The sequence below is a fragment of the Stigmatopora argus genome, chromosome 5 (assembly GCF_051989625.1).
Source record: "Stigmatopora argus isolate UIUO_Sarg chromosome 5, RoL_Sarg_1.0, whole genome shotgun sequence".
Classification (NCBI taxonomy): Eukaryota; Metazoa; Chordata; class Actinopteri; order Syngnathiformes; family Syngnathidae; genus Stigmatopora; species Stigmatopora argus.
The window spans coordinates 17,610,868-17,623,354 of NC_135391.1; the positions used below are offsets into that span (position 1 = coordinate 17,610,868).

General features: G+C 42.8%; 1 protein-coding gene across 2 annotated transcripts in view; it reads left to right on the plus strand.

Annotated features, from left to right (window-relative positions):
• dapk1 (death-associated protein kinase 1) overlaps positions 1-12,282 on the plus strand; it is a 41,769-nt gene extending 29,487 nt beyond the window's left edge. For both annotated transcript variants that reach the window (XM_077601024.1, XM_077601025.1), the window contains 9 exons: positions 788-1,007; positions 1,984-2,178; positions 3,125-3,322; positions 3,386-3,524; positions 5,892-6,012; positions 6,086-6,274; positions 6,346-6,846; positions 7,570-7,911; positions 10,780-12,282. In XM_077601024.1, coding sequence (XP_077457150.1) covers positions 788-1,007; positions 1,984-2,178; positions 3,125-3,322; positions 3,386-3,524; positions 5,892-6,012; positions 6,086-6,274; positions 6,346-6,846; positions 7,570-7,911; positions 10,780-11,205 — 2,331 coding nt within the window. In that variant the 3' untranslated portion in view covers positions 11,206-12,282. The remainder of the gene's footprint in view (positions 1-787; positions 1,008-1,983; positions 2,179-3,124; positions 3,323-3,385; positions 3,525-5,891; positions 6,013-6,085; positions 6,275-6,345; positions 6,847-7,569; positions 7,912-10,779) is intronic.
• Positions 12,283-12,487: the final 205 nt, after the last annotated feature.

Below are 12,487 nucleotides of genomic sequence, written 5' to 3' on the forward strand. Positions count from 1 at the left end.
GGGAGGCCAGGGAGCCATAATGATGTTTTTCCTTTTTAATAAGGCAATCCCTTCGAATGTTGCTGATAATGTAGACCACATATGACTGCAATAATTGAAGAAGCGAGAAGTAGGATGACCCCTATTATTACTAACACTACGTTTTCGCGCCTATACAAAATACAGTAAGTACACAAGTCCAATTATCATGAAGTGCATTTATCAAATACTACAGTTATAAGCATATGAAAAGACTGTAATGTATTAATATCCAAATATATTATCGCAGTGAAAATAGTTCCTCTCCGCTTGATATAGAGCCAAAGAAACAGGTTAATGGGAGTTTTAGTCCAAGTCCTCCTACACAGTTGATACCTAAATTATACATTATACTATTTTAGGATTCACATTGTGAAACAGTCATTTTGTTGCTTCTTTTTCTCTTTCATGAACTTGAAGTTTTTTGGTTTCTAGGGCATTAACTTTTGGCAACGTAAAAAGAAATTGTGTGAAAATGTTCATTTTGGAATCATTTTTTAGGTTTATGTGATTCCTGCTGCTAAATTTTTGATTAGAATGACTATTGTTAATATAGATGACATAGTTTTAAATGAAAAGATTTTCAGATGGTCGTGTCCCTTGAGATCATTTCAATGCAAAAGGTGTGCCGCAGCTCAAAAAAGGTTGGGAAACACTGCACTGGGTAACTGAAAATATGCAAAATGAAAACTGGGGTACAATTCTGGGCCCTGGAGCAGCATCCAGTAAAAACAAACTTCCATAGCTCTTTTTTTGTGTTTTGCTGCAGGACAACCACAAGCTAACCTTCATCCAGCAGTTGCGGCCCACACAGACGGTGCAGCCACGGATCAAGCTCAAACTCTTTGGCCCGCAGGGGGCCGGCAAGACCACGCTGCTGGAGTCGCTTAAGTGTGGCATCCTGCGCAGCTTCTTCCGAAGGCGACGGACCGCCCGCATGACAAACTCGGCGAGGCACCCAAACTCTCCTGTCAATACCAAGCCAGCCGGTAGGTTACGGAGAGACTTGACGCTGTGTATCTCATGCTATTCTTGCACCCAGAGACTTGGTGAAATCTAGAACGCTATGGACACACTTCCTGGTTGTACTGCTCATGTGCCTTCCTTTTTGAATTTGTCTGCGTGCAGGCAACACAATTTCAGAACACAGAAAGAAAAGATTTTGAAGGTTTAGCTGCATGATTGAACATTTATGATTATAAAATTAAACAAAATTCTGCTTTTCTTTTTAACGTATTTTCTCGCATATAAGCCGTATTTGTAACCAAAAAAATGACTGAATCAAGGGTACTGCTTGTATGCGCACAAGACTTGCTATACTCTTTTTCACCAGTAGATGGTCGGCAAAGTAACAATTACTATTTGTTGGTTATTTTCTGTTTTGCAGTACGAAAACAACCATTACTGGATGAATTAATTCCTTAAGACATTGACCCTAATAATGTGCTTTTGATTCATACAGTATCTCAGAAATACCACGTGAAGATTTTTCTTAAGATTTTCCCTTGAAAGTAACACTTTGTACTCCCTATTAAAACCATGAATATGGAGGGAAAAATTGTGAATCAGGGGGTGGCTTCTACACGAGAAATTGTAAAATTCAACTATTTTAAGGCAATTTTAAGGGTGTGGCTTATATGTGAGTAAATACAGTATTCTTTTCTGCTCTAAATCAGCCTTTGTAAAAAGTGCAGTCAATAGGTGGTTTGACTTTTATTATGCGTTGACCGCAGTTAGGCCATGTGGTAGGTTGCTACATAAAGACATGTTGTTTATATACACCTGGTAAGACCATTGACGTCATCCCTACCTTCGCACCCTTTACGCGCAAATATATATTGGAGCATCATCACCACCTACTGTTCCAGAGAGAGATCTCACCCAAACTCACTGTAGCCTTGTGTATTCTTTAGATAAAGTCGACAAAATAATGTTTTTTTTTTGTATTTATATTTTCTATATCAGTGTCGGTGAGCATCTCCAATTTGTACCCGGGCTGCGAAAATGTCAGCGTGCGCAGCCGTAGCATGATGTTCGAACCCAGCTTGACCAAAGGCGTCCTGGAGGTCTTTGCGCCCGCGCATAGCAGTCTCTCACCTGCTACGGCCGCCGACGAACTGGCCACTCGGGCCATCGACATTCAACACGCCAACATTCATGGTAGGATATAGATAACTTTTTCGTTCCCATTGACCATAAGAGACTCCCGGTGGCATCCAATCATGTTTCTTCTGTAAATTGAAATGAGTTTGTCACTGGTTGACGTCCACAGTGGAAGGGCTTGCAGCCAATTAACGTTGGTTATTGTCTGCCAACCTTCTGACTTCAAATGGATTGAACGTCTTTTGCTGTTAATAGAAGCCGATGCATAACGTGTCAAGCTTTTTTCTCTCCTTATGGATAGGATTTTTAGAAATGAGAGTGATTCATTTTTTTTTTTTTATTGTTGAAGTAGAAAAAAAATGAACAGAGTGGAATGATACCTCTTCTGATCCGTAAACATTGAAGCATTTGCAGGTCACTTCCTGTTGATTTTAGTTCACTGCTTAATTTTGTAGTCAATTCCTGTGAATCCAATTGATATTGGGTAATTTCCTTTTGATTTGAGACAATATTAATTCTAAATACTTCTACATACATTTTTGTATCACGTCCTGTTTTTTTCGTGTTGTTTGGGGACAATTGGGTGCCATTGGAAATTGATAAGGAGTTTTTTGGCACAACCGTAATTTTTTTTTTCCCAAATCTGGCCGATTAACATTTGTTCACCATTAATTAATTCATCTCCCATGCTGGTCATCTTAACAATTATCGTGAGGTTGCTGGAGCCTATCCCAGCTAACTATTGACAATAAGCAGGATACACCCTGAATTGGGTACCAACTAATTGCAGCGATTATCTGCCTGATTTAGGAATTTGTTTTAATGTCAGAAAACGTATTTTGGGAACAACTTTAAACATTAAGGACGAAATAAATATAGAGCATACATTGCGTGAATTTTTGTAAAGTTTTCAAGAGGAATGGTGCGAATCAGTTTGTGTGTAAAGTCTTCACCCTGAAAAAGTGAATGGAGAAAAAATGTGAATACTATTGTATGTTTGTAGGCGTGGGAGATTTCAGCGTGTGGGAGTTTTCCGGCAACTCCGTCTACTACTGTGCCTACGATTACTTTGCGGCAAACGATGCCACAGCCCTTCACATGGTGGTCTTCAGTCTGGAGGAGCCCTACGAGAGCCAGCTCAACCACGTCAGCTACTGGCTCAACATGCTCAAGGCCTTGACGCCACCTGACAATGACATCCGTAAGTCCCAACGGCATCCCCGCCCCCGGTGCAGTAGCATAGTGACATTGTCGCCGCTCGCAGTGTTCGGCGGAAGGGTCCAGCAGCCTTTAGCGGTGGTCCTTGTGGGCACGCACGCCGACCTGGCTGATGTTCCCAGGTCTTTCTCAGGAGAGTTCAGCTACAACAAAGAGAGAGCGCTACTCAAAGAAGTCAGGAGCAGGTTAGCATCCTTATTTTCATTTACTTAATTTTAGTTTTCCAAATCACTTATTCTTATCCTTAAGGATTATTTGAAAACCATTAGTTGTATTTCTTTATTTTGCAGTTTTTTAAAGGGGATTATTTGTCTGTAATAGGAAACTCATTCGCGGCACAGTAGTTGAGTGTTTAGTACGTCCACCTCACACTGCGGAGATCGATGGTTCCGACCTTTCTGTGTGGAGTTTTTGTCTCCCCGTGCCTACGTCGGTTTCCTGTAGGTGCTCCTCCCTTGTCCCAAAAACATGCATGGTAGGCTGATTGAACTCTCTAAATTGTCCTTAGGGGTAAGTGTAAGAGTAAATCGTTGTTCGTCTCAAAGTGCCATGCAATTGGCTGGCAACCAATTCAGGGTGTCGCCCGCCTACTGAGGATGCCGTCCTAACCCCTAACCCATGTCCACACGAAAGACAAAAAACACGCTGGAAAGGAACTCACAGATGCAATGACGAGCAACTGTCTGACTGGCTTGAAAAATCTCAACTACACTTAAACATATCTAAGACCGTCTGTAACAAATAACAGCGACCCCAACATTTTTGACCAAGGAAAAACAGTCAATGTAGTCCAAGAATGGACTTTCCACGACAACGCACTCGTAACCGAACAAACAAATTTAAATTAACTTGGATAAATATATACAGACACTCAACGTTTAATGTAACTTCACACAAAACTGAATTCTAATTTTGTTTTAATCTTTTTTTTACCTTCGTTCTTGCCTGGTTAGATGTTTGCCACGCCTCCACTCTCGCGTTCGCTATCGATGGGCTGTTTGCTGTTGTATTCCCTTCAAAATATTCCGAAAATGATGCACACAAATGTCCTCACAATAGGATAACGCACGACCACTTGCCAACGAGAAGTAGTCTTGAATGAGCGACTTGCGGGAGCTAACAGGCTAAGGAAGGAAAAACAACAGCTCAGCCTACCCACGTATTGATTGTGGGTAATGAAGTTTTATTCTGAGAAAGGGTGCCATTGGCTATTGGTGTTGTGTGCACGAGTATACTTCATTACCCAGAAAGCCCTCTTTTTGCCAGCGCATGCGCGTTGTGCGTTTTCTGGTCCATGTGTAGGAGAAGCTTGTGTGAAGAAACTGTTCAGTGCTCATAGATATCTGTTATACACGAAAGAGATGCGGACAAAAAAGACAGTGCGCTACAATGATAAACAGCCTCTCATGTCATGGCCAACTGGCTTTCTCGCATCTCAAAATTTTCCTCGTATCTAGAGCTAATTATTTGCTCGAAATTTTCCTCGTATCTCGAGCATCTCATAGGTAGAGCTGCTCGTATGTAGAGGTACCACTGTATATATGTTCATTAACATGAATATAAATATGTTCATTAATATGTGCTGTTCCTTATCAAATAAATCAAACTCAAACGACTTCCCATAATCTCCTGGGATAGGCTCCAGCACCTCTGCAACGCATGTGAGGATAAGCATAGGGGAAAATGAATGAAAGAACTCAGTCACTGCTACTTACAGTGATCGACATCATTGCAGAATATGCTTGTCATATGAAACGAAAGAGTTGAATATTACATTTTGCCTAAAGAAGTCAAAGGTCACAGAAGTCAAAAATATGTTCGCGTTTAAGAAACATCAAGAACAAACAAGTGAACTATTATCAAACTTGATGGATATATTTAATGATACAGAACGAAACGATTATGTTTTGGGGCAATAGGTCAAAGGTCACCGAGGTCAGAAAAGGTCTATTGCGTTAACTCAAGAATGAATAAAGTGCCAATTATTATGAAGCTAGTAGGATATGTTTGTAATATGAAATGGAGAAGATTAGACTTGATTCTACTTTTAAGGGAGTACCTTACCTTTTGACTGTTTTTAACACATTTATTGAATTCATGATATATTAATTTTTTTAAATATTTTCACATATTACTTATTTGAACCTTTTCAGAATTGTTTTATTTTTGATGTACCGTATTTTGCTGTTTAATATACCCAGGTATATTAAATGATTTTTGCTTTTTTGAGCCTCCCGTTTGTGCGCCATTTATTATACCCCTGCCGTTTAATATACCCGGGTATATTAAATGGGGGGGTATATTAAACAGCAAAATACAGTACCTACATGGGATGGTGTTTTTTTTCACTGTCTGCCATTGAAGGTGTTAGATGTCTAGTCCATTTGAAGCAGGAGGGATGGCAGCGAATGAACAAATCTCAGCCCTCCCATTTCAAACGGATTAGACATGTACTACTGATAAACTCATTTGATTTCATAGCAGATGGCGGATTGGACGCCTCATCAAAGGCACTGAAATAGATAAAGACTTGATAATGTATTATTTATCAGGTTTGGAAACGACCTCCAGATCAGCGACAAGTTGTTTGTGATGGACGCCGGCGCTCCGAACTCCAAAGACATGAAGTTACTTAGGAATCATCTGCAAGAGCTTCGCTCTCATATTATTTCTGTGAGATAAGCGCCCAGGACTTGGTCAAAATGTCTACAAAATTGAAATTGGTCCTTTTACCGTACGCCTTTAGAATTGTGGCACCATGACGCTGTTGTCTGAGCGACTGCTAGCAGCACTGCCTGCCTGGCGTAAGTTGAGCGGCCCCAACCAGCTGACGTCATGGCAGCAGTTTGCCAGCGACATCCAGGAGAACATCAACCCGTTGGTGAGCCAGGACCATCTCAGAAGCTTGGCGATGCAGCTGCACAGCATGGGAGAAGTTCGTTTAGCCTTCACCTCCTCGTCCACATCTCTAAAGAAAAACCGACGGCTCAATAAAATGTCTTTCAGATCAACATCATGCAGAGCGAGACGGTGCAGGATGTGGTCCTCCTAGAGCCGCGTTGGCTATGCTGCAGCATTTTGGGGCGCCTGCTGTCTCTGGAGACTCCCAAAGCCATCCACCACTACAGAGGGCGCTACAGGCTAGAGGAAGTGCAGGCCCTGGCACCCGAAAGCGACGTGGAAGAGCTACTGCAGATCCTGGACGCCATGGACATATGCGCACGTGACACCGCTGACCCCGCCATGGTGGACGTGCCGGCGCTCATTAAGGCCGGGGGGCTGCATCGTTCCTGGACCGAGGACGATGGTGAGGGGGGCGTTGGTGCGGTCTACGGAGGGGTCCGGCTAGTGCCCGCCGAGCACCTGGTGGCGTTTCCTTGCGGTTTGTTCCACAAGCTGCAAGTCAACCTGTGCAGATGGAGCAGGCAGCAGAAGCCGGATGATGAAGAGGAGGAGGAAGATGAAGAGAGAGATGCCGGCGTCCATCTGTGGACGGATGGAGCAAAGGTGAGCGCCATCCTTGTGATCGTGGATCTTTTCATCTTTCTGGAGAGAATTGAAATGTGTTCATCACTAGTAGATGTCTTAGTCAAGTAAAAGGGTGGTGGAGTTTTAATCCAGGTCACGTCCCACCTGTGTGGAGTTTGCATGTTCTCCCCGGGCCTGCATGGGTTTCCTCCGGTTACTCCGGTTTTCTCCCACATTCCAAAAAATATGAGATGAGAGATATGTATAAATATAAAACTTCCGTATGATATTGACCCTAATAATGTGCTTTTGATTCATACAGTATCTCAGAAATACCACGTGCGATGATTTTTCTTAAGATTTTCCCTTCAAAGTAACACATTTGTACTCCCTATTAATACCATGAATATGGAGCTGAAAATTGGGAATTGGTGCGGCTTATACGCGAGAAATTGTAAAATTCAATGATTTAATATATATATATATATATATATATATATATATATATATATATATATATATATATATATATATACATATAAATGTACATATGTGTATATATAAAAAACTGGATATTTCTTGTGCGCTGAGTGTGTGCGCAATTTAGCAGTTTAGAAAGAACTTTACTTCTGAGTCATTCCCTGATGATTTTTGGTCCTGATTCCGTGTGACTTCCAGTTGCTCTCTGTTCTGAAATATATCTTGAAGTTTTTTTTCACAAACTAATGAACTAATAACGTCCTATTTTCACCCTATCCCAAGGTGAGCCGGTGGGGTGCAGAAGCCCTGGTGCTGTTGGTCAACCACGGCCAGGGTGTGGAGATTCGGATTCGCGGTCAAGAATCTCAGAGAGCCAAGTGCTACGCCATGTTGGACGCCGTGTGCGGCATCGCCGAGAACTTGCTGGCGTCCACCTTGCCGGGCCTTGTGACTGCAAAATACTACCTGAGCCCCCAGCAGCTCCGAGAGCGCCATATTCCCGTCATGGTCTACCAACCCAAAGACTTCCTGAGGGCGCAGACGCAGAGGGAGACCTCGCTCACCAACACTATTGGAGGCTACAGAGAGAGCTTCAGTGTCATCTTGGCCTTTGGCTGTGCCGAGGTACGGGTCCGGGACTGAGCTCGTATGTCGATTTTCTCGTAACTCAAACGAACGTTTCCCTTAGAAAGGAACTAAAAACAAATTAATTCGTTCCAACCCTCTGAAAAAACAACCAAACCGAATATTGGATTGGAAAAACATTTTTATTTGTTCTAATTCCCCATCTATTAACAAAGTAACAAATAACTTGTGGTTTAATATTACTGAAATGTGTGTAATAGTTCTAAAATTCAACGGATTTCGCAGAAGGGAGAGAGAGAGAGTGACAGAGAGAGGAGCGAGAGGGGGGGTACTTTTTACACAGCAACGTGCTCGTAACCTAACATAAACAAATTTAAATGAACTTGGATTACGATGCAGACACTCAAAAATAAGTTTAATCTAATTTTACACTAATCTTAATTCCGATTTTGTTTTAAATTTTGATACCTTTCTTCTCCCGGGTTGGCTCTATTTGCCCCGTCTTCACCCTGACTTTCAGATGCAACCTATCGATTGTTCGCTTTTGTTTTCCCTTCAAAATATTCCCAAAATGATGCACACGAATGTCCTCACATTAGGATAACGCATGACCACTTGCCAACGAGAAGTAGCCATTCGCACTGACTAACGGGGTAAAAAAAACACTGAAAAAATGCAACGCTCCGCCCAGTGCTCGCAGAGACATTACACGAGAGAGTTGCGACCACAGAGACATTACACGAGGGAGTTGCGACCAGAAAGACAGTGCCCATGATGTTCTTATGAGCAGCCTCTCGCGTCCGCTGTCTGCTTGTATATCAAAATTTGTCTCGTATCTCAAGATAAATATTTGCTCTAAATTTTACTCGTATCTCAAATTGCTCGTATGTCGAGGTACCACTGTATTTATATTTCCCCTTTCACCCATCTGCCTTTTCACTATTAAGTCATGGCTTGAGATACGAGCTTAATGCGTTCCGGGACTGAGCTTGTATGTCGATTTGCTCATATCTCAAATCAACGTCTCCCGTAGAAATGAACTAAATGCAAGTTAATTCATTCCCACCCTCTGAAAAAACACCCCAAAAATACGATATTACAATGGTTGTAATTCACCATCTATGAACAGAGTAACAAATAACTAGTGGTTGTGATGTTTAATAATAAAATGAGTTCGCGGATGGGAGAGAGAGAGAGAGATACTTGATGGATGCGCTCGTAACGTAACATAAACTTTACATTTAACTTAAATGAATTTACACTGAAAAAAACGTTTTAATGTTACGTTACACTAAATTTAAACCTTCTTGTGCAATAACCCAGGCAAAGAGGTGAATGTATTCCACCGCGGCTTTCGAGGCGAACTTCCTGCTTCTCCATACGTATTGGGGAGCCAGCTCCGTCACGCGTACACTAATCATGTTTTTCCATTATTTTGTGCTTAATATCGATTGTCATCATACGCCTTTTCTTCGCACTACCCTTCATTGCACCAGCTTGCTTTGGATTCCTTGTGTTTCCCTTAATTCTGCACTGACTAATGCAGAAAAACACGGAAAAAATGCACCGCTCCGCCCAGTGCTCGTAGAGATCTTTGCACGAGGGAGATGCGCCGAGAAAGTGCACTGAAATCATAAAGAGTCTGGCCAACTGGCTGTCTCAAATGCTCGTAACTCAAAATTTCGTATCTCAAGGTAAATATTTGCTCAGAATTTTACTCGTAGCTCAAATTCCTCGTATGTCAGGGCACTCTTATGTCAAGGTATGACTGTATAAATATAGTGCGTCAGAAAGCCGTCCACTTTGGAGAAAATCTTAAGACTTTTATGTGCGCCCTATGTGAGTAAGTATGTGCCACGTTGCATTTGTATGGTTTTTTTATCGCTTAATAAGGGGAGTTGCAATCATTAATAAAGGGGATCATTCATCTTCCATACTGCCCATCCTCGAAAGGGTTGCGGGGGTTGCTGGAGCCTAACCCAACTGTCTTCGGGCGAAAGGCAGACGACACCCTAGAGAGAGACAACCACTCACACTGCCACCAAGTGGGAATCGAACCCAGACTGGATGCACCAAAGTCAGGGCCTGCACCATCGGGTGGCCCAGTTTAATGTAATCTTGGCCTTAATGTCGTATTACCAACGTTTTACTGTAAGACAGGGGGAGAGCATGATCTCCCCGGGCCTGCGTGGGTTTCCTCCGGGTACTCCGGTTTCCTCCCACATTCCAAAAACTTCCATGGTAGGCTGTTGGACACTCTAAATTGCCCCTAGGTATGGGTGTGAGTGTGCATGGTTGTCCGTCTCCTTGTGCCCTGCGATTGGCTGGCCACCAATACAGGGTCCCCACCGCCTCTGACCCAAAGTCATCTGAGATAGGCTCCAGAACCCCCCGTGACCCTAATGAGGATAAAGTGGTTCAGAAAATGAGAGGGCGGCCCGGTGGAGTGAGTGTTTAGTGTGTCGGTCTCACAGCTCTGGGGTCTTGAGTTCAAATCCAGGTCTTGTCCATCTCCAGCACCCCCCGCGACCCTAATGAGGATAAAGCGGTTCACAATATGAGATGCGAGACGTGACCGGACGTTTGGTCGCCGGACGTTTGGTCGCCCGGGTGAATATAATTTTGAGAGCTGGTTTCAACAGTAGATATTTAGATATTAAACTCTCTCATGAATATAATTTTGACAGCTGGTTTCAACAGTAAACTCTCTGTCATGTTGTCAAACGTCCGGCAACCAAACGTCCGGGCGACCAAACGTCCGGGCGACCAAACGTCCGGGCGACCAAACGTCCGAGTACCGATGCGAGAGGAGGGGCAGAGCCTTGTTTGTATTAATTGGAATTTTTAGGCCCTACGTATGCTACCATATCAATATTTCTTATGTATGCATCTTCTGTCCACATGAAGGTGTACCAACGCGGCGTCCTGGGCCCCCACGTGCACATTAGCGATGTCCCGGCCCTAGCCCGACGAAAAATGTGCCGCATGCTGGACCCACCCGATGCCCTGGGCAAGGACTGGTGCCTTTTGGCCATGAACCTGGGCCTCAGCGAGCTGGTGGCCAAATATGGCGGCAACGCGCCGGCGTCCGACGGAACCCAACCAAGCCCCACGGCCGCCCTATTGCATGAGTGGAGTGGAAGCCCAGGTGGCACAGTGGGCGTCCTCATGCTCAAGCTGCGGGAGCTGGGTCGGAGGGACGCCGCCGATTTCCTCCTCAAGGCCTCACCTGTCTTCAGGGTCAATGCCGAGGGGCTCGGTGGCGACGCTTACACCCCCACCTGCAACGGGGGCACATCCTATAACTCCATCAGCTCCGTCATTTCCCGCTAAAAGGAACCTGGAACTTCAATTGTCCCCGTAAAGAACGCGGGCGTGGCACGTAATTCATTGGCTGGCATTGATGGCAATGGATGTCTAATCGATTTGAACTGGGAAGGATGGCAGTGAATGAACGAACATCCATTCGTTTTCGTTTCAACTCCCCATAGTTCAAATGGATTGGGAGGTCTACTTGTGGCAAACTCACGACTACTCAAACTACTCGCTGGCCATGTCTTTTTTTGTCAAAAGCCTTCGCGGCGTCCCTTTGCTGTGTTCCGCATCAAAATCAGCAAATGCTGGATCTCCTGTTACACCGATTTTGCCAGATCAAGGTGCAAAGGACAATGCTACCCTTAATGGCTAGTACTCTGCCACTATTTTTCCATTTTAACGATAATATCAATGGTATCACGTTGGAAGTTCGCGAGTTTCAACTAAAGGTCGATCTATTAAAAAAAGTAATAATTTAGCTGGTTGCCAATGTCTAAAGCCGATGTTTTAAGCCAATATTTGAGGCCGATATACATTTTTAAAGCATATTGTTTATGAAAGTTAATTGAAAGATATTATAGTGTACACATTACTCGTTATTTTTTTCATTTGCTATTTGTCGTGCAGAATTACAATTATTCTGATACGCTTATCCTCACCTTCTTGTTGCAGGAATTCACAAAAATCTTCACCCAAACAAACATCACCGTTATCCTAATATATTGGCTATCTTTTGATTTGGGTCGATCTTAAGAGAAAAGCCTACATTTAGCCCGATATAATTTATCAGTTATAATAAAGATGACTTTGCAAACAGTTAGCATATCATCTTGAAAAAAAAAATCCATGTATCGGTCAACCCTTACATACAGGCTGTGTTCACACGTTTTGGATCATATCGTAATCATATTGCAAAGATATATGGACATGATATCGGCTGATAACAGGCAACATGTATAAAATAGGATAACTGTTACCTTCACGTTTTTGTGTTGATCTTTGTTAAAAATATTTTATACTACCTAGTGGTCAGTGTTGCAAAAGGAAGTAAAAGAAAAATAATTTCACTTTCAATCAATTCATAATCAATGAATTTTTTTTTTTAAAAATAAACAGTATCTCGCCTTACAAAATCGGCTTTAGACCAGCAATCTGTGTTTTTTTCCTTTTTTTTGTTTAAATCAGCATCGGCCTTAAAAAAAAATATCGCATGACAGTCAACCTCTAATACTCTATAGTACTATCAGTATGTTTGTTTTACATAACGCACATCTCTTCTCCCATTTTGGCTGCCAAAGTG